A 22396-nucleotide genomic window follows, 5' to 3' on the forward strand; every position below is an offset into this window, starting at 1 on the left:
TGTTGCTATGGGCAAGATCAACACATTGTTGCTATGCTGGCTACAGGATAATAACATCAGGTCAGTCTCTCTTCTCTTCTCTTCCTCTTCCTCTTCTTCTTCTTTCTCTTCAGGGCTAACGTTGACGATTCCCCCCCTTCCCCCCCCAACCACCTTTTTATTTACTGCGCTTCGACGTCCGCGCGTACAACGAACATATACTGCGACAAAATGGGTCGCGTTAAGAGGTGAGTGCTTGCAGAATACTGCTCTGGCGCACATTGTTTACTGACAAGATGTTAGTTTTCCCCGTGCACGTCCATTTCGCACAGCTGGAGAGGAGCGGCACAAGGCCGCATTGAAAGAATGGGCCCTGAAGAAGGGCAATTGGCGTAAAGCCAATAAAGATGTTGACCTGGCCAACTTTGACCAGGAGAATCCCCGCCCCCGCCCCCCCGTTCAAAATTGGAAGGCCGGCACTCGTATGTCAAAAAGTAACGATTTTTGGTAACGGTCTTGATGCTAATTGGTGAAAATAGGTGCCATCAAGGAAATCCGCCACTTCCAGAGCTCTACCGAGCTAATCTTGCCGGTGGCCCCGTTCCAGCGATTGGTTCGGGAAATTACTTTGTCCTGTCACCAAGGACATGAATATCGCTGGCAACGTACTGCCATTGAGTCACTTCAGGAGGCGGCTGAAGCAACCTTGTGCGCTCTGTTTGAGTGTAAGTCACCCTTAGCAATGGCACCAACAATTATACTGAGTAATATAGGCTCTGTTATGGCAATGGCGCACCGTAAGCGCGTTACGGTCAACGCCGACGATATGAAGCTCGTTCTTGGCATCGGTGCCAAAATCGGGTCGAACTATTTCGGCCCGATTGATGCGCCTGATCGCCCCGCCCCTGCCGCCACCACCCGCCGCCTGCGTGCTGCCCCCGCCCCGCCCACCACCGCCTCCCTGCCTCCCCCCGGCGCCGTCAGGGTCTCCGCCCGTCAAATGGCGGGTATTAGAGCCCCTGTCCGGTTCACAAAGCCGGTTCTGGAGGAGCAGGAGGAGGAGGAGGAGGAGGAGGAGGAGGAGGAGGAGGAGGAGTGGGAGGAGGAGGAGGAGGGGGAGGAGGAGGACGATGATGATGATGAAGATGATGACGATGATGATTAACTTGCCATTTAGGCAGTTCCTGTTTGTTTGCTGGCTTCGGCCATTAGTTAGTTTTAATACTTTGTTTCTTTTGACAATCAAATTGATTTTTCTATGGGTTCCGCCTTCATCAAAAAAGTAACGAAATTTGGTAACGGTCCACACAAAATTTGATCAGTTTGACTCTTCCCTATGAATTTGACACGATGGGACCGGGAATCCTGGTCCCATCCCGGTCCCACTATGGACCCGGCCGGGATGGGAAATGGGAGTCTACCATCTCTGCTGGGATGGGATGTGGGACATAATTTTCTATTTGAGGATGGGACCGGGAAATAATTTCTGGGATAGGGATGGGAACGGGACCTCAAGCTCTTGAGTGGGATGGGACATGGGACTGAGATTTCATATTTGGGATCCCGGCTGTTTCTAAATTCGGGACCGGGACCAGGTTCAATGGGAAATGGGATCCTGTCCCGGTCCCGAATACCAGCCTAAACAGCATATGAGCAGCAAGCTTGACAAGAGATGCTTTCAGAGTACCAGCATGTTTACATTCTGAGATCCTAACATTCAGTAGAATCTCTGGGCATACCAACAGAGAGATGACTGTATTAAATAAACCTACAGATTGATACTTTGCAACAATCTGTCTTTTGAGTCTCATCACCTTCCCACACTGCTGCCTTGCACACAGATCATATAGCCAATCATAACAACAGCCAATTCATAGAAAAATGTGGCATTCAAGAATTGACTAATCTCATACATATTTAATCTAGTTACCAATATCAGGAGCTGATACACAGTATGCTCTCAATCTACCTGCAAATCCCACTTGACTCCAGTTCATCAGTGGATTAAAATGTATGAAAGAAATGCAATTCAGCAACACAAGAGGTTGCTAACTGGAAAAATTGGCTACATGCAATCACATTCCTTGGCTGAGAATTTCTAGTTCTTTCAAAAGAGGAAACAAAGCAGGTACTGCTGGTTCTTTGTGAAGTTCATCATGGTTAGCTTGAACATCATCCAGTATCTGGAGCAAGTCTTGCAGTATCAGGCCTTCATCATACCTGGCACTTCTCAGATCTGTTGCTACTATGGTTGAAGCATGAAAATTTCACTGTTGATGCAAACACTATGCAATTTTTTGTTAATTCTGCTTGGAATTATATATTAAGAATGCTTACCTGAGCAACTTCAAGAAAGATGCCCCCCAACTCTGGTTTTACTGTGACACACTCATTAATATCTTTGCATTATTGATTTCATGCATTGCCTAATTTCTTCAAGTGCTTATGCTTCTGATCTGGGTCCATGAATTCCAGTACAAATGCATCTTGAAACAACTTTAAATCTACTTCCATAATTAACTGTGCCAGCAACTGAGGAGAGCTTGCTGTAACCTCTAGAAGTAGAGATAATTCAGTTCTGAATTCTGTAGGCTTGCTGTAAACTCAGAAGTGATAGATATGCTGGAATTGCAGATCTAGAATTCTTAAAGTATCTGCAATAGATTCAGCAAAGAATTGATGAAACAGGTGCTGAAGAGGCTGTTTAACAAAATCTCTATTTATTCTACTAGTCTTGCCACCCTGGCTTCTGCTAACAGCACTGGAAATCACCAGGCACCCAGGAGAACTAGTCTCACAAAGAACCTAACCATCACATCAGCATAATAAAAACTGAAGGGCAATTCATATATCTCAGGCAAATATTCCTCAATTCTGTGACATCTTTGCAGATGGTTGGAGAGTTTAATGGTGATGAAGTCAAGATACCAATGAAGTAACTCCACAGCAGAAACTTTCTTGTTAAGAGTGGTTAATGCTTATACTGCAAAAGGGACCTGGCAAAATGTGGATCTGGATGCAGCATCAGCCACCCAAAAAAGGCTATGTATATTCTCATCATCCACATTCTTCCAGAAATCTAATTTAAAGTTGAGCTTATTCTCTGTAGGGGGTGGCTTCAGCACATTTCTGATAGTTTTATCTGTGATATCCATTGTTCAGGCAAATGCTGGCAGAATGCTGAAGCCAGTATTATAAGATATGAAGTGGGACTTAAAGGTAAAATATATAATGAAAGAGAGATAAGCAGAAAGCTTCCATTACTATTCTTGAGCCAAATCATCTCTTTCTGGACCACTTGTGCCTACTTCTTAAGAGAGAGATCTGAAATCTCCTAAGGCAACAATTATTGCTGCAGTGCAGGTCCAATCTGGAGAAACATTGTAGTTGATTCTATCTATATAATGTCAAGAATTACTCTGCTAAGCAAATCATGTTGTGAAGATTATCAGATTTTCTTCTTTTTGTGAAAGAGCAGAGGTTACAGAGTAGAACAAGTACTTATCCATATAATGTCAAGTCTTCCTTTCTGTTGAGAGAACTTGTCACCAAGAAAACATCTTGTCTGTTCCTGATTGGCAGTTGAAACAGAGTCTGTAATGCAGCAGCAGCTGCTTTGAAAGTAGAAAGTAGATAAAAAGAAATGTGGGCTGAGTTACTCACCAGTTTACTGATTTACAAGTATCTTATTTGGATAATCTGCAGATCAATCAATTATACACCTACTTTTCTTCTGGTTCCATGTATACTCTTGATCAGTTTAAATAAGAAGAGGAGAGTATGATATAACTGGTGTTTCCAAGCCACAAGAACCTCCCAAGCTGTATTCTGAATCTTGAATATATTCCAGAGTGCATTGCCAGCAGCCACCCCAGCTTTTGGAGAGTGCTTGCAGAAGAAAAGAGTCTGATCACCCTTTTGCAGACCCTATCCAATACCTTACTTTTTGGTAAGAGATTATTCCAATGGCCATGTTGAATACCCTCTTAAACAATATCTGGTATTGCATTGCCACTTAATATCTTGACTACCAGGCATATATGTGGCTCAGCTTGGTAGACAGAAGACTTTATGCTCTTTTGAAGATAAAGAAGATGGCTTGTAAAGTTGTCCAGATAAGTGCTCCACACACTCAGCTTTTATAGGAGGTAACTCATAACACCACAGATAGACTGCAGAGATACCATGTATATACCAAAATAAGACTGCTCTGGCAGAAAAGTGGGCAATCAGCTGGTAAGGAGCAATCAGATAGATTTATTATATACAGATCCCTCTCTTATTGGAGATAGAACAAGAACTGGAAGTGGGAAATCCAGACAGTTGATTTGGAAACAGAGAAGGTGATGTTTGAACCATCCATCAAGCTATCAAACTGTAATGACTCTGAGATCAATAACAAGATCTGTTTTAAGATGAGGAACTCACATCTTTATGTGGTATTTAATACATCACTCAAGAATACTTAAGAAGAAATTAACTAGACCTCTTTCTATCACTGCATCTGAATATCAATAGCAGATTTGAAGAAAACAATGTGAAGAATGCTGTGGTGAAAACAGGATGAAGAAGGTCTTATTGATGACTGGTGGACACATTTATCTCTTGACATCAACAAAGTAACTGGAAATCTTGTGCTTACTGAATGTCAGTGAAAGTATTTTGGTGGAAGAAGTGAAAACTCTAGAACAGCTTACTATTCAGCTGACCATCCAAGTCAGGCAGGAAAGTGATAATTTATAGAATAGTTTCATTGGGTTTGAAGATACTGATACTCAAGAAAGAATGAACTTCAAAAGTCTATTCTTGTGTGCTTTTAAACTCTCAACATCTGCTACTGCTACAGAGAGGACTTCTGACTGATGGCCTTTCAGATCAGTATATTATATTGCACATGATATTATAAGTGATGTTGCAAGATAAATATGTAAATACTCAATAGTATTTAAACAATCTCATCATCAGATCTATATTGCAGGAAAAATAGATTACAGAAAGACAATACAATCACAAAGTGCTCTGGAACAAATAGTCCAGACAACCAGCTAGTGATATTACTGTGTACCTGCCCAGAAGCAATCATTCTGTCATCTTCAACAGACTAGAGCACTCTAAAGCAGGCTGTAAAGGGCATCAAAATCACAGAGTGCACTAAGAGAAATTGTTGCAGGACACATTATAATCAGAGTCTGACTCACTTTGATTCTGCAGTAATAAATGCTCTAGTGCAAGCTGCAGAAATACAGAGTAATCATGGGGAGCATTAAGGAGAAAGAAATTCTCTGTGGCAAGCCACAGAAACATGAATAATTATAAAGTGCTCTGGTGCAAGCTGCAGAAATATAGACAATTATAAAGTGCTCTAAAGATAGATAAATTCCAGAGCATGCCATAGAAGAGTATGAGAATTCTGCCCTGCAACTGAATACTCTCACTCTATTGTGAACTGGAAACTTTGGACAAGTCATTCATTCCTGTTCAACCTTAAAGCAATGCATTTCTGACAGCTTCTAGATAATCTGATCAGACTGGACAAAATGGTGAGCTCTGATAGCTTCATTGCAATCCTGTTCTCTGAGTGAACAGTGAAAAATGTATTCAGTGGATATGAAGTGTCTGTTGAGATGACATTAGAAGATTTGTGAGACTTTGGAAGATTGGGTTTGTTGAAAATGTATTGAGGTAGTGGGAATTGTTGTCTGAGATTCAGAAACAGGTAGTTAATTAAGTTCAAAATCTATATGCCCTGGCACCAGTCTTCTCTCACATTTTTCTTAACAAAGCTATCAATGGCAGCTCCATCTATCAACCTCAATTGTAATTGAAGAGTTCAGAAACTCTCCAGCACTTCAATTCATTTTTTGTAAAGTCTTCTCCATCTTAATAAAATCGTCATGGTCTTCTCTGACAATCTTGTCTGCTTTTTGATTTTCTTTAATTTCACAGAAGAATTGGAATGTATTGTTACTTGGGCTTCCTGCACTCTTTGTAAATGCTGAAATGCATCCAAGTACAAGAGTAAGATGTTATAAGTGTTATAAATATCTAGAAGGTGACTGCTGAATGATGCAACTAAAATATGGAGCTTAATATTGATATCATAGAGTTGTGCTGCAATAAGTCTAGTGTTGCTGAGGGTTTGGTTGTGCTTTCCATGCCTATATATATTAATTGTGAAATGGAATTGTTTGAAACACTGTCAGAAATCAGGTCACACTGAGAGGCATTTTCTTTACAAGATGTATATTTCTTCATAATGTAAATAGATCTTGCATATGAAGTTTTGGTAGAGTATATCACTTGCTTTCTTGAAGATTTGATGATTCAGTTGTGCCATTTTCAGAAAACTGTAATATGTGTAGAATTGAATATATTGGCTCTGATAGTCGTCAACAATATATGAAAAGATCTGCTGATAAAGTTCAGTTGATAGATGCAGTATATAGCATGACAGTGGAAAATCTGTGTGTTCAGAACAGAGTTGTTGTCTTTTGGACCAGAGAATCTTTTTAAGATATTTGTGGTTGTCTCTGAGTACTGTCTGACAAGAGGCTACAGTCTGTCTGAGTTTTGGGTGAATCCAGCAGATTGGAAGTCTGTGAGATGCTGGTATAATAGTGGCCTGATTTTTGCACATACCAAAGAAATGTGTCAGAGCTGAGTACTGAAAAGATGTTTTCTTTTGTTTACAGATGATCTTTAGGTGTTGCCTGCCTTCTTCAGCTGACTTTTTCTTGTGTGTCTGTGTTTGATGTTTGACTGGAGATGGTTGTGATGAAGACAAGACCACTGTAAGTTGTGTGTTTTCCCATTCTCAACTTTTGTTTCTTCTGTTGGAGCTGTCTGATGCTGGGTTGGAAGCAGTGATCAAGCCTTTAATGGATTTGAACTTCTTGGGCTGGATGGCAAGCAGAACACTGAGATGTTCATGGCAGAATTGAAGAAATTTTTCAGACATCTTGGTTAACTTAAAAATTTTAATGCAGTTATTAAGAGTATCATAAAGGAGCTCTTCATTCAATCTGTTGACTTGTGATTTAGGCAACAATCCAGATACCTTGTGGAAGAACCTTTAAATTATATGAAAATTTGAGACTTTTAAGTAAATCATTTATGGCACCACAAAACATCTTGTGGCTCCCAGCACAGCCATGGGGTCAGCCACATGAGAATCACAAGTCAGGTACACTCACATTGTTGAAAGGCCAGCACATACTAACAGGCTGCAAAGTAGATCATTATTGTTATCAGAGGATTTAATATATTGGGCCTCTTCACTCATGTTGAACATTATGAACTTTAATAAATGATGGTTGAAACTTTCTTTTCTGGGTATGACTGCTGGGTTATTGTACTCTTAAACAATTTTGATTTGTGTTAGTGCAGCTGTTTCAGCTGGTTCTTGGTGTCAAAAAGTAATGTGCTGATGCAAGGTCTTCAGCCCACATAGGCTGGTATTCGGGACCGGGACAGGATCCCATTTCCCATTGAACCTGGTCCCGGTCCCGAATTTAGAAACAGCCGGGATCCCAAATATGAAATCTCAGTCCCATGTCCCATCCCACTCAAGAGCTTGAGGTCCCGTTCCCATCCCTATCCCAGAAATTATTTCCCGGTCCCATCCTCAAATAGAAAATTATGTCCCACATCCCATCCCAGCAGAGATGGTAGACTCCCATTTCCCATCCCGGCCGGGTCCATAGTGGGACCGGGATGGGACCAGGATTCCCGGTCCCATCGTGTCAAATTCATAGGGAAGAGTCAAACTGATCAAATTTTGTGTGGACCGTTACCAAATTTCGTTACTTTTTTGATGAAGGCGGAACCCATAGAAAAATCAATTTGATTGTCAAAAGAAACAAAGTATTAAAACTAACTAATGGCCGAAGCCAGCAAACAAACAGGAACTGCCTAAATGGCAAGTTAATCATCATCGTCATCATCTTCATCATCATCATCGTCCTCCTCCTCCCCCTCCTCCTCCTCCTCCCACTCCTCCTCCTCCTCCTCCTCCTCCTCCTCCTCCTCCTCCTCCTGCTCCTCCAGAACCGGCTTTGTGAACCGGACAGGGGCTCTAATACCCGCCATTTGACGGGCGGAGACCCTGACGGCGCCGGGGGGAGGCAGGGAGGCGGTGGTGGGCGGGGCGGGGGCAGCACGCAGGCGGCGGGTGGTGGCGGCAGGGGCGGGGCGATCAGGCGCATCAATCGGGCCGAAATAGTTCGACCCGATTTTGGCACCGATGCCAAGAACGAGCTTCATATCGTCGGCGTTGACCGTAACGCGCTTACGGTGCGCCATTGCCATAACAGAGCCTATATTACTCAGTATAATTGTTGGTGCCATTGCTAAGGGTGACTTACACTCAAACAGAGCGCACAAGGTTGCTTCAGCCGCCTCCTGAAGTGACTCAATGGCAGTACGTTGCCAGCGATATTCATGTCCTTGGTGACAGGACAAAGTAATTTCCCGAACCAATCGCTGGAACGGGGCCACCGGCAAGATTAGCTCGGTAGAGCTCTGGAAGTGGCGGATTTCCTTGATGGCACCTATTTTCACCAATTAGCATCAAGACCGTTACCAAAAATCGTTACTTTTTGACATACGAGTGCCGGCCTTCCAATTTTGAACGGGGGGGCGGGGGCGGGGATTCTCCTGGTCAAAGTTGGCCAGGTCAACATCTTTATTGGCTTTACGCCAATTGCCCTTCTTCAGGGCCCATTCTTTCAATGCGGCCTTGTGCCGCTCCTCTCCAGCTGTGCGAAATGGACGTGCACGGGGAAAACTAACATCTTGTCAGTAAACAATGTGCGCCAGAGCAGTATTCTGCAAGCACTCACCTCTTAACGCGACCCATTTTGTCGCAGTATATGTTCGTTGTACGCGCGGACGTCGAAGCGCAGTAAATAAAAAGGTGGTTGGGGGGGGAAGGGGGGGAATCGTCAACGTTAGCCCTGAAGAGAAAGAAGAAGAAGAGGAAGAGGAAGAGAAGAGAAGAGAGACTGACCTGATGTTATTATCCTGTAGCCAGCATAGCAACAATGTGTTGATCTTGCCCATAGCAACATGCCTGTAGAATGTAAACAATGTGTATAGTAACCATCCTACAGTACTTGGTCAATACACTCTATAATCCCATTATCCTGTAGCCAGCATAGCAACAACGCGTTGAGCTTGCCCATAGCAACGTGCCTGTAGAATGTAAACAATGAGTATAGTAACCATCCTATGCAAGTACTTGGTCAATATACTCTATAATCTCATTATCCTGTAGCCAGCAATTCAACTCATCGCATACGATCGTGAAGATGGGGCCAAAACAATATTCAATGAGAGAGAAGACCCGTGCGGCACGGGAGCACCGCCAGGCCTTGGAAGGCCATCAAAAAGACATATTCAAGGCAGGAGAGGCGGATCGCAAGGCACGCCATGACGTGCTGAAGAGGATCCGAGCAAAACATGAGTGGTATGCACCCTCAGTGGTTTGCGTTGAATCATATTGACATCCATTGCAGGCAGAATAGCAGCGAGGAGGATCGCAAGATGATTGAAGATAAAGCCATTGAAGAGTTGATGGCCAAGCGATTTGCCAAGGGCAAGTCAAAGGAGTACCATGAGCACCAGCTCATGGTCTCTCAGCAAAAGGAGAGGGAGGAAGAGAAGAAGCGTCGCCGAGAAGAGGCCACAGAGGCCGAGAATGAAGCTCGGCAGAAAAAGAAGGTAGGATCCAAAAGTAACGAAATTTGGTAACGGTCCTGACATATTTAGGCCAAAACAAGCCAGGCGCAGCATCCTATTGCTGCACGTAGGGAGGCCCGATTCTGCCAAATGATAGCCAGGCTTGAGGCCAAGGTCATGGCCCATGGTCATGATTGTCTTGCTGCGGTCGGTGTGTCGAGAGAGGGGGTTGAGGAGGAGATGAGGGGATTCCTGGGCCAATTACAGGGTCCGAGTGAAGACAACAACAGCCCACCTGCCCCAGAGGAGGTGGAGGAAGATGATTTTGAGGTTGTGGTGTCCTCTGATGAGGATGATGAGGAGGACAATGAGGCGGAGGATGATTGGATTATTGATGCCTAGGGGAGGAAGTTAGGTTTTTAGTTCTTTTTTCATATTAATTTGAGAATGGGGTGCCATTAAATTGGCAAAATGTTTTATTTTCCTGAAGAAGAATGTTCCATTTTGTAGAAGAAGAAGATTTTGTAGTTGGTTGCTGTACTTACAGAGTAAAATGAGGCTAACTACCTAGAGATTGTCAAATTTTGCGTGGGCTCTGACCACATTTTGTTACTTTTTTGACTAAGGCAGAACTTAGAGAAAAATCAATTTGATTGTGAAAAAAAAAAAAAAAAGAAAGAAAAACCTAATGGCTGAAGCCAGCAAACAAGCAAAATCTACAGAGGTTCCTTCAGAATTGACCATAGTTCAACATGGAAAAAAACAATTTGTATTGTGGAAGGAGCTGCATCATAAGTTGTTTGTTACTTGGTGGTTGACTACTGAAGCTGCTCAGTTGGTTAATGATAAGAAGCGTGGTGACCCCAACTGGAAGGCAAAGCAACGCCATTCTGATTTTTGGTCAAAATTTGATCAGGTGGCAGAGCATTCTAAGGGCACTCCAGGGGTGATTTGCAAGCATTGCCAAACCTTTCTCAGCCATCCAAGCTTTTCTCGAAACGGTACAAGTGGTCTGAAGAAGCATTTAACGAGCAAAGATTGTACAAAAACTGGTGACGGACAGGGTAACACTCTGGTTAACATGATGGTAGGTCATGGATCCTAATTTCCCAAATGTAACGAATTTTAGTAACGGTCCTGGTGTCTTAGCAACAGTTTCCGAAGCGTCCTCGAACAGATTCAGATCTGCCTGTTCCTGAATGCAATCGAGACAATTTCCTCCGGCAGCTTGTGCAAACATTAATATCCTTGAATCTCTCATTTCGTGCTATTGAGAATCCAGCATTCCGCACATTAATAACCATGCTCAACCCTGCAATGGCTTTACAGATACCCACACGAGGAACATTATATCAGGTCATGAATGATATGTACAATCAGCTATTCCGAAATCTTCTCTTTGACCATGACCCAACAACCAAGGTATCTCTGGCAGTGGATAATTGGACAAGTCCCAATAACCTTGCCTTTATGGCAATTAATGGTTATTACATTACAAAGGATTGGGAGTACCGTGAGCATTTACTGGGTTTTGAAAGTTTAGAGGGTGCTCATACTGGCAAGAATATGGCAGAGATTCTCCAACAATCACTAGCAGCATGGAGGCTTGAGAGCAATCTTCTTGCAATTACAAGTGACAATGCATCAAACAATGGTACCATGCGAGCACATCTTACACATCAGTTGAGGCCAGCATTGCAGCAGTTGAACAAGACAACTGATTGGGATGCAGAGAGTGGGACAATACCCTGTCTTGCTCATGTGATTCAACTTGTGGTTCGAGAGCTGGTTTGCAATCTCAAGATTCAGCCAGACAATGATGCTCTACCCACTACCTTTGATGAGAGCTCAATTACTGATGACCTAGCATCAACAGACACATTTGCAAATACTCTTAGAAAGGTAACGAAATTTGGTAACGGTCTTGATATACTTGAGTTGATTTACTAATCTTTGCTTGACAATAGATTCGTCTTGTTGCCAATGCAACCAATGCCTCCCCCCAACTCGCTGCACGTTTCCGAGAATATCAACAAGAGAACCAGCGCAAGATGATCCAAGATGTTCGCACAAGATGGAATTCCACCTATGAGATGTGTGTTCGTGCCTTGTTGCTTCGACAAGCTGTGGACTTATGGATCCAGGACTCATCACCAAAATACCAAAGGCTTCGCTTATTGGACCATGACTGGAAGCAGCTAGAGTATATGGTTGGACTGTTGCAGCCATTCAGTCGATTTACCAAGGTACTGTCCAAAACAACAGGCCCAACAATTCATCTGGTATGGGCAACGTACAATCATCTTTTCCAGCATTTAGAAAGAGAGGAGGACAAGGCCCAACAGTTGACAACAAGAGAGAACATTCAAGAAGCTATCAAAGCTGCCAACTTGAAATTCCAGAAATACTATGGTGATACTGAGCATCCAAAGGGTGAGCTGCTAGCTGTAGCTGCTGCCCTCCATCCATCACGCCGCATGAGAGCATATGATTCAGAGGATTGGACCAGTGATGAGCGTGAAACATACCGACAATATATTTTGAGGTTTTACAAAAAGCATTATGAGAAATATGAACAGCCAAGAGAAGTAATACTTGATGTGAATGATGTATGTTTGTTATAAGTATTATTCTGATTTCTTCTCTGCTAACTTCTCTAGGATATTGAGCAAATGATTTTTGAGAGACCCCATCAAAGACGAGCAAATTTCCAAAATGAAATGGAGCGATATTTAAATGACGAGAATTTGACATCACCTCGAGCTCCAATTCTGGAACAGTGGAGGATGCTAGAGCCTGATTTTCCAACTGTTGCTCGGATGGCAAGGGACATTCTGGCTATACCTTTGACAGGGGTTGGGGTAGAACGGGTTTTCAATGTTGCTCGGGATACATGTCATTATCGACGATCGCGGCTCCATGCATCTACAATCAAGAAGATCATGCTGCTTAAACATGGAGATAAGGTGCATATGCTGGATGAAGCACTCATATCGCATGAGGAGTTGGCCAAGGAAGTCATCCAAGACAATCAAGATGATCAAGATACCCCAGAGATTGTACGGGAAGAGATTGCAAGCCTGCTAAATCCACTACTCAATCCAGATGAGGAACAGGAAATACGTCAACGTTATCAATAGATGATAGACTCAAGTAGCTAATAGCTTGCAATATGATCCAATTATGCAAAGAGCATTACCAAATTTCGGTACTTTTCCGAAGTTGAATAAATTGATAAAATTATGTTAGGACCGTTACCAAATTTCGTTACTTTTTGACAACACAAATGGACCGGGGTTCCCGGTCCCATCCTACACTTTACTGGTCCCGTCCCATATACAATATTGAAATCCCGGTCCTATCCCATTTTGTCATGTCAGGTCCCGGGCCCGTCCTACTAGCTAGATTTTGATCCCGGTCCCAATGCCATCCCAATCCCAATTCCCACGGAACTGTCCCAATATGCTGTTAAACAACCCGGTCCCATCCCATTAAGCTGAGCTTCAACCTGATCCCGTCCTCGGGACGGGAATTGGGACGGGAATCTGGGACCGGGACGGGAAATCCCGGAACCGGATACCACTCTAAGTGTGAGGGCCCGCAACCCTTCAGGCAGAGCCAGCAGACCTATGGAAGGTTGTTGTAAGGATTTACCGCGAACCCCTTACACAGACAAAGAGCACCCATGAGGGCCAGAGGGCTCAGCTCATGAGCTGCTGGGAGTTGCATGTGTTCTTGTGAGGCACTAAGTCACATGCTCACAAGCACACATAAAAGACTGTCACTGTATGAATCCCTTGCTGGGAGCTAGTGGCAATCTTGTTTACAAGTCATACATAGTTGCCAGAATACAGATCTTTTACCTCAAGTACTCTTTTTCCATGTATATTCCCCCTAGAGATTCATTGTCATGCTGATCCACACATATGATCCTCACAGTTGTTTCAGTGCAAAGCTCTAAATTCTAGAGTGGAGAGTTTGCTAAAAGAATAAATGTTTATCTGACACAGAAGCTTTGTAGTATATATAGTGAGTCCTTGCTCTGAGCCCCCTTCCTAGAGCTTGTCTTAGTATTTCATTATTATAGCTACCTAGTTGGCAACAGAAATTCTTCTCCTACAGTGCCTAGCTGAAACTCTAACATAATACTAAGACCTACAACATCTTGACCCTTTAGAGACTCACATTTAAAGTCTTCAACAAATAAACAAATAAATGAACTAACAAACAGATACTAAATACCAGAATGGTGAGCTTCAACTCTGGCAGAGAAGTCTGAAGATCAGACTGGAAGTTCATAATATGGAAGTCAGAGAACATGAGCTTTGCAACAGTAATATCAAAAGAAGACTTCCTTCATGCCTTGGAGAAAGATACTGACTGTGTGCATATAGAGATAGCACAGTCTATGTATAGTGAAGGGTTTAACATGCAGCAGCTGTAAGCTGAGAGAAACCAGCTACTTGAGCAGGTCCAGGAAATTATTAGTCTCTATTGAAGCCCTACAAGCTGGAAAGAATGCTGTCATCCAGAATAGTAGTCAGGAATTTCTCTCATTGCTCTGCTCAGTCTCTGCTGAAGAAATTACAACAACAAACTGCTGGAGCATGAGAATTAGTGTCTAAGATTAACTCTAGTGACAGAGAAGCAACACTGCAAGCAAGGCAAGCTGCTAGGCTTACTCAATAAGAATAATTCTAGTCAAGCACAGTTCTGGTCTTCAACAAAAGTTCTTAAGGCCCATGAGCACCTGAATGAAATAGAGGCTGAGAAAGCCAATAAAATTGCTCAAACACAAGAGGCAAAGCTTCAACAAGAGCTTCAAAAGAAGCAGGCTGCTAAGGATGCTGAAGAAAAGTGGACTGAATAGGAGAATGCCTGTAGAAAAGCCTGCAAGCAACAAGAGACTGAAAAAATCAAACATATTATACAAAGAGAGGTACAACATATTGCCTGTGAGGAGAAGAAGACTTTACAACTAGCAGAGAAGAAAAAACAGACAGCTAAATGTGTTACTAAACACCAGCAGTCAGGTCTTCAAGTACTGGCTTTAAAGCACCATCAGAAGGACTTCCCTACTAAAGAGCCTTATTACAGAAAGTGTATACAACCTTTCAAAAGGGAAAGTAAGAGCTCTACAAGCATCTCTAGCAAGATATTAGGCTCCCTAGCTGAGAAATCTACTGTTGACATTTCTTTGAATTTTTTCCTATCTATCCCTCAAATCTCTTGCTCTGGCTGCAATATTAGGCTGTCCACCTATTTATTTTCCTAGCTACACTAGTTTCTATGCTTCAAAAAACACACTCATTTAATATTTAATAGCTTTTTAATAATAAAGATCTGGTTGTTGAGATATGTGATAAATTCATTGCATGAAGCATTTGGAGGAATTTGGCTTGTTGAGTGATTTGGCTTGTTGAGTGGTGAGCTAAGTACCTTAAGTAATCATCTTGGCATAACAATGTTTGGCTTTACCCCTCTTAATGACAGCATTTCACTTTTCTGAGGATTCAAAAATCACACTAAAGCTACCACTTCTACAGTATTATCTGATAAATATCAATGTCTTTCAGTTGGGCCTAGCAGGTAAAGATACTATTCCATCACATGTCACAGATAATTTGACAAGACTTGCAAGCCTGTAGTCTGGTTCACCTGCAGCCAAATCACCATGCCTGAAGATCCCACTCTTAGCACAATTTCTTGCCTTCCAGCTAAGAGCATTCTCATACACTCTACATTCAAAGAATACAAACATGCTCTAGAAAGATCTATAAAGAAATCTTCTGATGAAGGCTGGGTTTCACTAGGAAAATTTGGAAAGCAATGCAAAGCCCTATTTCATCATGGAGTTGATGTAAGTTTGATTGTTTGAGAGCACAATATCTTACTGATACTTAATAGTTAGCAAGCAATCCATTCATCTCCCATCTGTGCGGTCCATATGAGGAAGCAATAAAGAATACAGTAATACTGTCAATGGTGGAGAATGATATTCACCTTCTGTCTTGGAGAATACTACCAGGGAAGGTTTTGGTGATAAGGGCAGTAGATCATGTGCTGTCCAAGAATGTTGGGTTCCCAAGGTATATCAAGGGTTCACACAAGATGCAGGATGTCAAGGAGATTATGCAAGCTCCAGAGGAGGGGTTGCAACTTGGTCTAAACCAGGTTCTGATAATGGATGGGGACTTGGTAATTAGATTTCCAAAGCCTGGGGGAGGCACTATACAAGAAATAAAAACACACTTGAGCATCAAATCTTATAGAGCAAGAAGACCCTCGGCAAATAGTGCACTGCTAAGGGTTCGATCTGATGTGATTCTGCTGGGATTGTTGAACAAGGTTAGCTGTAATGTGAGGTCCGCCTTGATCTGACTGAATAGGCTAATGCTTAAAGTCGGGTCTGATTGCAAGTTGGTTCCTGCTAATGTGGCCTGGAAGTTGCTGTTTTTGTAGAACTGTGAAACTTCTTGCTCGCGGGTAGTAGAAGCCTTGCTTTTGCCCACTTCTAACTCCCGCATTCCGACTATGCTTGGATCCAACATATGGCGGGGTCTTCGCTCTTCGCCTTCGTCCTCTATAACACTAGTGTTTGTCCCAGTACCGGTGTCTCTAGTTGGACGGCCCGAATCAGTGGTCTGCGCGGCCAGGCCGGGTGTAGAATTGGAGTTGTTGTCTATTTCCACAAAGCGTCGCTTTCTAGAGAAACACTGGGGATTTAGCGGTGAGGTTTCCTGAAAACCAGGGGTCCTTTCCATGCTAGCTGCGACTGCTGATTCTTCATAACCCAAGCCAGATGCAAAAGCACCCTTGATTGAGGAACTGTTGTCTATAAAATCTATTAGCCCTGCAGCTCCGTAGGTCATCGGGTCAGAAGGGTGACTTGCTTTCTGAGGTAGTCAGAGTCAAGTATTCGCATTCAGGTACACCCACTGAGCTTGGGCTAGTAGTTGACACTTCCAAAGGGCATGATCTCCCATTGCTGTTTAATTCATGTGTTCGAATCCCTAGTCAACTTAGCGAATGCATGTCTTTGCTGGGAAAGAGTTTTCACCTTGGACAGCCAAACTAGTTGATCCCAGGGCTTGATGGACTTCTCCCTTCTCGCAATTCATTACTCCAGAAGATCTTTTGTCAGCTATATTCTGGTGCGATAGTTCCGTTTCGGCTGCGTGAGCTAGTATATCAAGTCCCTCCGGATTGCCATGAGCCACATTCAGAGTACGCACAACTGGGTTAGGCGATGATTCATCGTCAAAGGATTCTCCTAGGGAAATACCACTTCGCTGTGGCAGAGGTTCGCATGAATTAATACCGTCCGGTCCATTTTCACCAGCCGTGATCGGAGGATGTAAACATTCTGGATCTGTAGCGGGACGCAGAAAAAGATCCGGTGTTCTAACTGCTAGACCACCGTTGGCTATGCTCCTATCGCCCGAGGACGATTCGCTATGTTCTTCATGGTTTTTGATTTTAGTGAAGGCTAGATCAAACGGAAAAGATAACAACAAACCTTCATCACCATTCACTATCTCAGTGACTAGCCAGGTATAAGCACCGGAGCACCAAATGGGTATTTGAAACCAAATCATAAATGTTACTCACTAAATCCAGGTTCTGCCGGTGCGATCGAGGTGCGTTCTTGACTGAACATGGTATCGACTTGCGGGCCATGTTGTATGAATATAGATATCTCGTTCAAAGACCCTGCATCCCGTTAGATGTGAAGTAATAAACTAATCACTCTGGATGTGATACCATCGTACGCCGCTTGCACGCGGTCCACCTTAGGAGATATCCTTTCCGCAAGCTCTTGTAAAGGAGCGTACTCATCTTGCGAAAGTAGTTCATAAAGGGTTTTATGAGCGCCATAGTCGACCCTTCTGAACAATTCTGCCGAAAATGAAAACACCGTCGCGGACCCACGATTAGTGGGATATTGCCTCTCTGCGACAAGGTATTTCTGCCCGTGTTTAATCCCAGCGTATGCGACCTTGTAATTCGTAAGCGAGCGAATTTCAAGCGTCTTCCAGGACGGGCATCTTCATTTCGGGCGTCTCCATTCTGGGTGTCTCCATTCTGGGCGACTCCATTTCGACCGTCTTAGCGACACTCGGTAAAGCATCATGTAGCATTGACATATTGAATGCGCTGTGGTTCGGCTTTCTGCCTAAAAGATGACAGTTGTGTTGATTAAACGCAGGCTGTATCTCGTCCTCGTACCAACGTGGATTCTCGCAGAGCTCGTCCCAGTTCCAGTGTTGGACAACCTCTTCCGGTGTGATCTCCCACAGGCAGAGATATTCATCTCTGTAATAATTATATGAACAGCCGTATCGGTCTGGGATATTATAGTATTCCAATTCCGATTTCATCTCGACTATAGGGAGACCCTTTGCAAGACGGGCGTTTGGATTAACAACAGTTAATGTTCTTGCAGTGCTTTCCGGCCAGTGTCGTTTTGAGATGAGTCTTTCAAGGCCTTCTATCGACGAAGTGAAGGATATAAATGGCGTTGGTTCCCAGATTTTATAATCAGCGTGTATTGCAAGTGACTCCTTCCGGCTCTCCCGCAAATCCAAAGGCTTGCGGGGTGAACGCGCCTGCATCCGGCCTGATTTGGCCGGTTGGCTGCCGGACCACGGATCCCAGACCCTAAGCAGCGGGCCAACAGGAGTCGAACCAGAGGTTTCCGCCCATGAGTGTTCAAATTCCTCACAAAAGGGGTTCATCTTCCCTCCCAGCAGTGCCAGGGCAGATTGTTTCTGAAAGCTTTCGGCGACCATTTTTGAGGTATAGACACATGTCTTATTTCGCGAATCTCAATGGATCAAACAATGTGGTGTTCTGAGCGCTTGGCCAGTTTCAAATCCAAGGAATTCATGTGACTTTAGGTTCATTGTAATGACGTCAACGAAATGCCCCAAGATAGGATGACTGATAGACGTAGCCTGTTTGAATTCATACTACCCTTCTACTCTCCATTTCAAGCGTCTGCCAGGACGGCCATCTTCATTTCGGGCGTCTCCATTCCAGACATCTCCATTTCAACCGTCTTCCATTTCAGGCGACTCCATTCTGGGCGTCTCGAACCACAACTCATCGGCCATAATTGCGGTTCAAAAAGAATTGAACTAATCCCATCTATCATACACATTTGGACACTGAAAGAAAACAAGCTTGGCTACCAGAAGAAGTCAGCCCGGACAGATGTCAGGAAGGATCAAATCGGTGAAGAATCCGTTATTGGTTCAGGTGCCAGAGTGCTCTGTTGTATCCAATCTTCCACGGCTTTTGATGCTGGGGCGGTGTGACTCCTCGGTGACTCATTCAGGGATGGTGATTCATTATCAGATTCATCAAGATTAATCCACTCGTGGTTACTTATTTCTCGCTCCCGTGGGGGATATCCATCAACTCGGAGCCAGCCAAAGATATTTCTTGTAGCATTTTCTGAAGCTGATTCTTCCTCGAGATTCAGAGCTTCGTATCTGATGGGCGTATTTATTGCCGGGTGCCGTGCCGGTGAATGGGTAGGTATAGCGGTTTCAACGCACAAGGGATGTATCAGTGTACCATCTCGACACGCCCAACGCCAACCCGCATATTGGAGACCGTGACCAGTACACTGTGCATGTAGACGGACTTCAACTTCAGCATCGTCGAGCGCCATGGTGCCGAAAGGCATCCATGGAGACACCGGCCACCGACTGTGCCGTTCTTCTTGGACCAGATAGAGAAGTCGGCACTCATCTGATCGTGAAAGCGCCCCATTACTTATTGGCGGTTCAGAGACAGGTTCCTGTAAAAACGATTGTGTGACATCACACCATGATGCAGCATGGAGTTCAATCGGTATGAGGCCGAATCGACCATCCTGGAGGACGTTCTTGTGACTACCCGTAACTATACCCCCAAGCCAGAGGAAGGAAATTTGCGGGACTCGGCTCATCAGGATATGAGCAAGTAGATGGTCATCCACCACAGAGTCAAGAACAGCGAACGTAGATTGCAGCCATGGGCTCACGGCATTGCAAGGTATTCCAGGTTCATAAAATACACTCGACAAAAGAGAGCGTAGACCCCGTGTGTTGCAACTCAGTGTCAATAGTTTGTCCAGCTCCGGCGCTATCTCCTCCAATATAAAGCCAAGTGGCTTCTGCTTGGTTGGCTCTGATACGGGTGGCTCCAGCCTTTGCCTCTTATGAGAATCGGGTTTCGGGAGCAATGTTGGGCTTTTCTTTGTATTCAACGAAGGAAGAAACAACGTTGAAGAGAGCGCCGCCAGAGTTTGGTCAACAATGTTGTGTAGATCGCAGTATTCTGCGAGAAAACGAAGGGCAGTGGTGAACGAAGGTGCGGTAGTTGACGTATGGCAGCGGGATCTGCCGCAGGAAAGCGTAAATTTCAGCCTTGTTTCCAAAGCAGTCGACCAAGGTGATCGGAATTTTGTTCGCTCCCTTGTTAGGTGAGCCTCCCAGCCCTCACCAGGAGACAAAACAGCGGCCCACCATCTGGCTGCATCATTGTCGACATCTCCTACATTCACCATGACTCCGGGTCGTTCGTCTCTTTTGTTGTTGCCATATTCCGCGTACTTCTCAGTATAAGTCAGCTCGGCTCCAGGAATGAGCTCGACCCAACGCGCTGAAAATATGTAGCTCCATGCCAATATTAGCACAGAAAGGTGATTATGTTCATGATTAAACCATTTCTGATAGACTGGCTCCAGGCTTTCAGAGAGAGCAAGTTGCGTCGAGTGGTTGATAGAAACTGGTAGCTCAAGTCTTTTCTCCACAAGAGGTATCTTGCATTGCCCCCGTGAAGTTCCCCAAATTGACGTTCCGGTCGCGTAGAGACAAGCATACTTGCACTTCAGATCCAGATCATAGACCAAGGGAGGTAACTTTCGAACTGCGGCCTGCAGGTGGAAACAAATTTGGGGCAGGCTGGGTTCCTGTCGAGCGCGAGTGTGAAGCCTTGTCCAAATACAAAAGCCTTGTTCATACACGGCTCGGCTCTTCTCAGGGCTTGGACGTACAGCATCTTCAGGCTCCATGGCAGATGGTATTGCAAAGGGATGAAGAGAGGTAGAAGCGTCGGCGTGTCTGAGATGAGGTGTATGAAAATAAATGAACTCCAGAGCGGATTGGAGTATTTAAGTTAAACTGGGCCTTTGGCTTGTCAGCTAACCACAAGTGGTTAGTTAACAAACTTGCCTGAGTGTTCCCTGGATGCAGGCGCCTAATTAGGGGAACTGCAAAGTACAAATTCGAAACAACCAAGTCGTGTTTCTTACGAATAAGTTAGAATTAACTACACGTATCTCTTGAGCCAGTGTCCCAGCCACCCAAGATTTATCTACATCGATATCGGGATGTTTTGTTATTTGTATAGCCGGGGCATATCGGTGACGTTGTAAGGGGAGCTGTAGGGATGATTAGGGCACCACTTGCACAGCACATATTCATGTCCATATTGAATTCCACATGGCTGCCAGTCTGGCAGATTTTGAATTTTTTCCGGCAGCCTGTGGCGGTACAGGTGTAATAATTATGCTCGTTGTTGGGATGCCGGCAGACATCACACCATCCGTTTACACCTGAGCTGGCGGACATCCTGCTGAATAAGTTAGATTGCTCAACTCCAACGTTCTGTATCGCTCCGTCACCCAGCGGCGGCTTACTCGACAGCAAATGGAATACTAGATGTGCTGTCTCGATGGTGGCTTCTGCACTCTTCGGCTCATGTTAGCAAAGGTGATGAGAAGGTAATGAGAAGGTAATGAAAGGGTAGCTACTTACAGCTTCGTATCCTAATCTCTGAAAAAAAAATGAAATCCGAGCCGAGTTGCAGGCTCACCCCAGTGGCCTGGGGAACCCATTTTTATATATCTCAGCTTCCTCCTCCTAACGATTCAAAATACGCTATTACTCGTTAACGCCGGAAATACAGGGAGATGCGCAAAGGTTCGTCCTGGAACGAACTGGCTCTGCTATGTCTCATATCACTAACCCAAACTGCAATCCATTGGCTGAGGTCCCTTGTCCGAAAAGAGAGATAGAAGGCCCTTCGACAACGACAGGCAGACGGCCTGGGGTACTTGCATTTTCCAATGAGGCTCCAATTTTGCCTGCGGCCTATCAAACCGATGTCCCCAGCTCCATATAATAGGGGCGGCAGAGGACCCTGGTGCCTTCAGCGAGGAATTTCGGTGCTGCGGCTGCCGCGCCGGCGCTGTCGGTGGACGAACGTGATGCGCGAGTCGGCAAGGAAAACCATTGGCCATGATTAAGTTTGATGTTGCCCGGGGCGCTGCTGAGGAGATTATGCGCATGGTCATGCATGACTTTAAAAAATTGAGCATCGAGCGTTCCAAGCCAACAAGATGAATTCTCTTTCTTTCTGTAGTTAAAGGCTTTTGGGCATTCCTTAGCAGGTATGTACAGTTTCGAAAGTAGTGACGGAATAGCGACCGTGAAAGCTCCGGCCTTGCTTCTCCAGGAGAGGATAGAAGGAAAATTTGCAAATGGCAGGTCGAGGGGAATGTTGGACGGAAAGGAAATACCCCGCCATTTAGGCCACCATTCGCCTGGGGTAGATCTAGTGGCTGTCATGGTACTGTTCCAGCGAAAAAAATGTAGTGAGCTGTAGCAAGCGCCCGGGGCAATGACGAATAGCGGCGCTGCCTGACTTCCAGCGACACCACGTTCCACCCGATCCACACGCTCCA

At 44.4% G+C, this 22396-nt stretch overlaps 4 protein-coding genes across 4 annotated transcripts; all 4 read right to left on the bottom strand.

The window, feature by feature from the left end:
- Window positions 1-15923: 15923 nt before the first annotated feature.
- On the bottom strand, window positions 15924-16529 carry D8B26_000001 (uncharacterized protein; the record flags this gene model as incomplete). The annotated part of the gene is made up of 1 exon (XM_066123087.1): window positions 15924-16529. One exon carries the CDS (start codon window positions 16527-16529, stop codon window positions 15924-15926), a length of 606 nt encoding a protein of 201 aa, XP_065979159.1.
- A 150-nt stretch (window positions 16530-16679) lies between these two features.
- Window positions 16680-17317, bottom strand: D8B26_000002 (uncharacterized protein; the record flags this gene model as incomplete). Its single annotated transcript, XM_066123088.1, has 3 exons — window positions 16680-17119; window positions 17177-17203; window positions 17269-17317. 3 exons carry the CDS (start codon window positions 17315-17317, stop codon window positions 16680-16682), a joined length of 516 nt encoding a protein of 171 aa, XP_065979160.1.
- Window positions 17177-18482, bottom strand: D8B26_000003 (uncharacterized protein). The gene is made up of 2 exons (XM_003067775.2): window positions 17269-18482; window positions 17177-17203 (listed from the first exon to the last, which is right to left on the bottom strand). Exon 1 carries the CDS (start codon window positions 18447-18449, stop codon window positions 17682-17684), a length of 768 nt encoding a protein of 255 aa, XP_003067821.2. The 5' UTR covers window positions 18450-18482; the 3' UTR covers window positions 17177-17203; window positions 17269-17681.
- Window positions 18483-18602: 120 nt separating this feature from the next.
- On the bottom strand, window positions 18603-20722 carry D8B26_000004 (uncharacterized protein; the record flags this gene model as incomplete). Its single annotated transcript, XM_003067774.2, has 1 exon — window positions 18603-20722. The coding sequence occupies one exon, from the start codon at window positions 20720-20722 to the stop codon at window positions 18887-18889; it is 1836 nt and encodes a 611-aa protein (XP_003067820.2). The 3' UTR covers window positions 18603-18886.
- Between the last annotated feature and the right edge of the window lie 1674 nt (window positions 20723-22396).

Source organism: Coccidioides posadasii, chromosome 1 (assembly GCF_018416015.2).
Source record: "Coccidioides posadasii str. Silveira chromosome 1, complete sequence".
NCBI lineage: Eukaryota > Fungi > Ascomycota > Eurotiomycetes > Onygenales > Onygenaceae > Coccidioides > Coccidioides posadasii.

Coding starts and splice junctions, on each gene's coding strand:
- D8B26_000003 (XM_003067775.2), bottom strand. CDS start 18,449: ATGGTCGCCGAAAGCTTTCAGAAACAATCTGCCCTGGCACTGCTGGGA.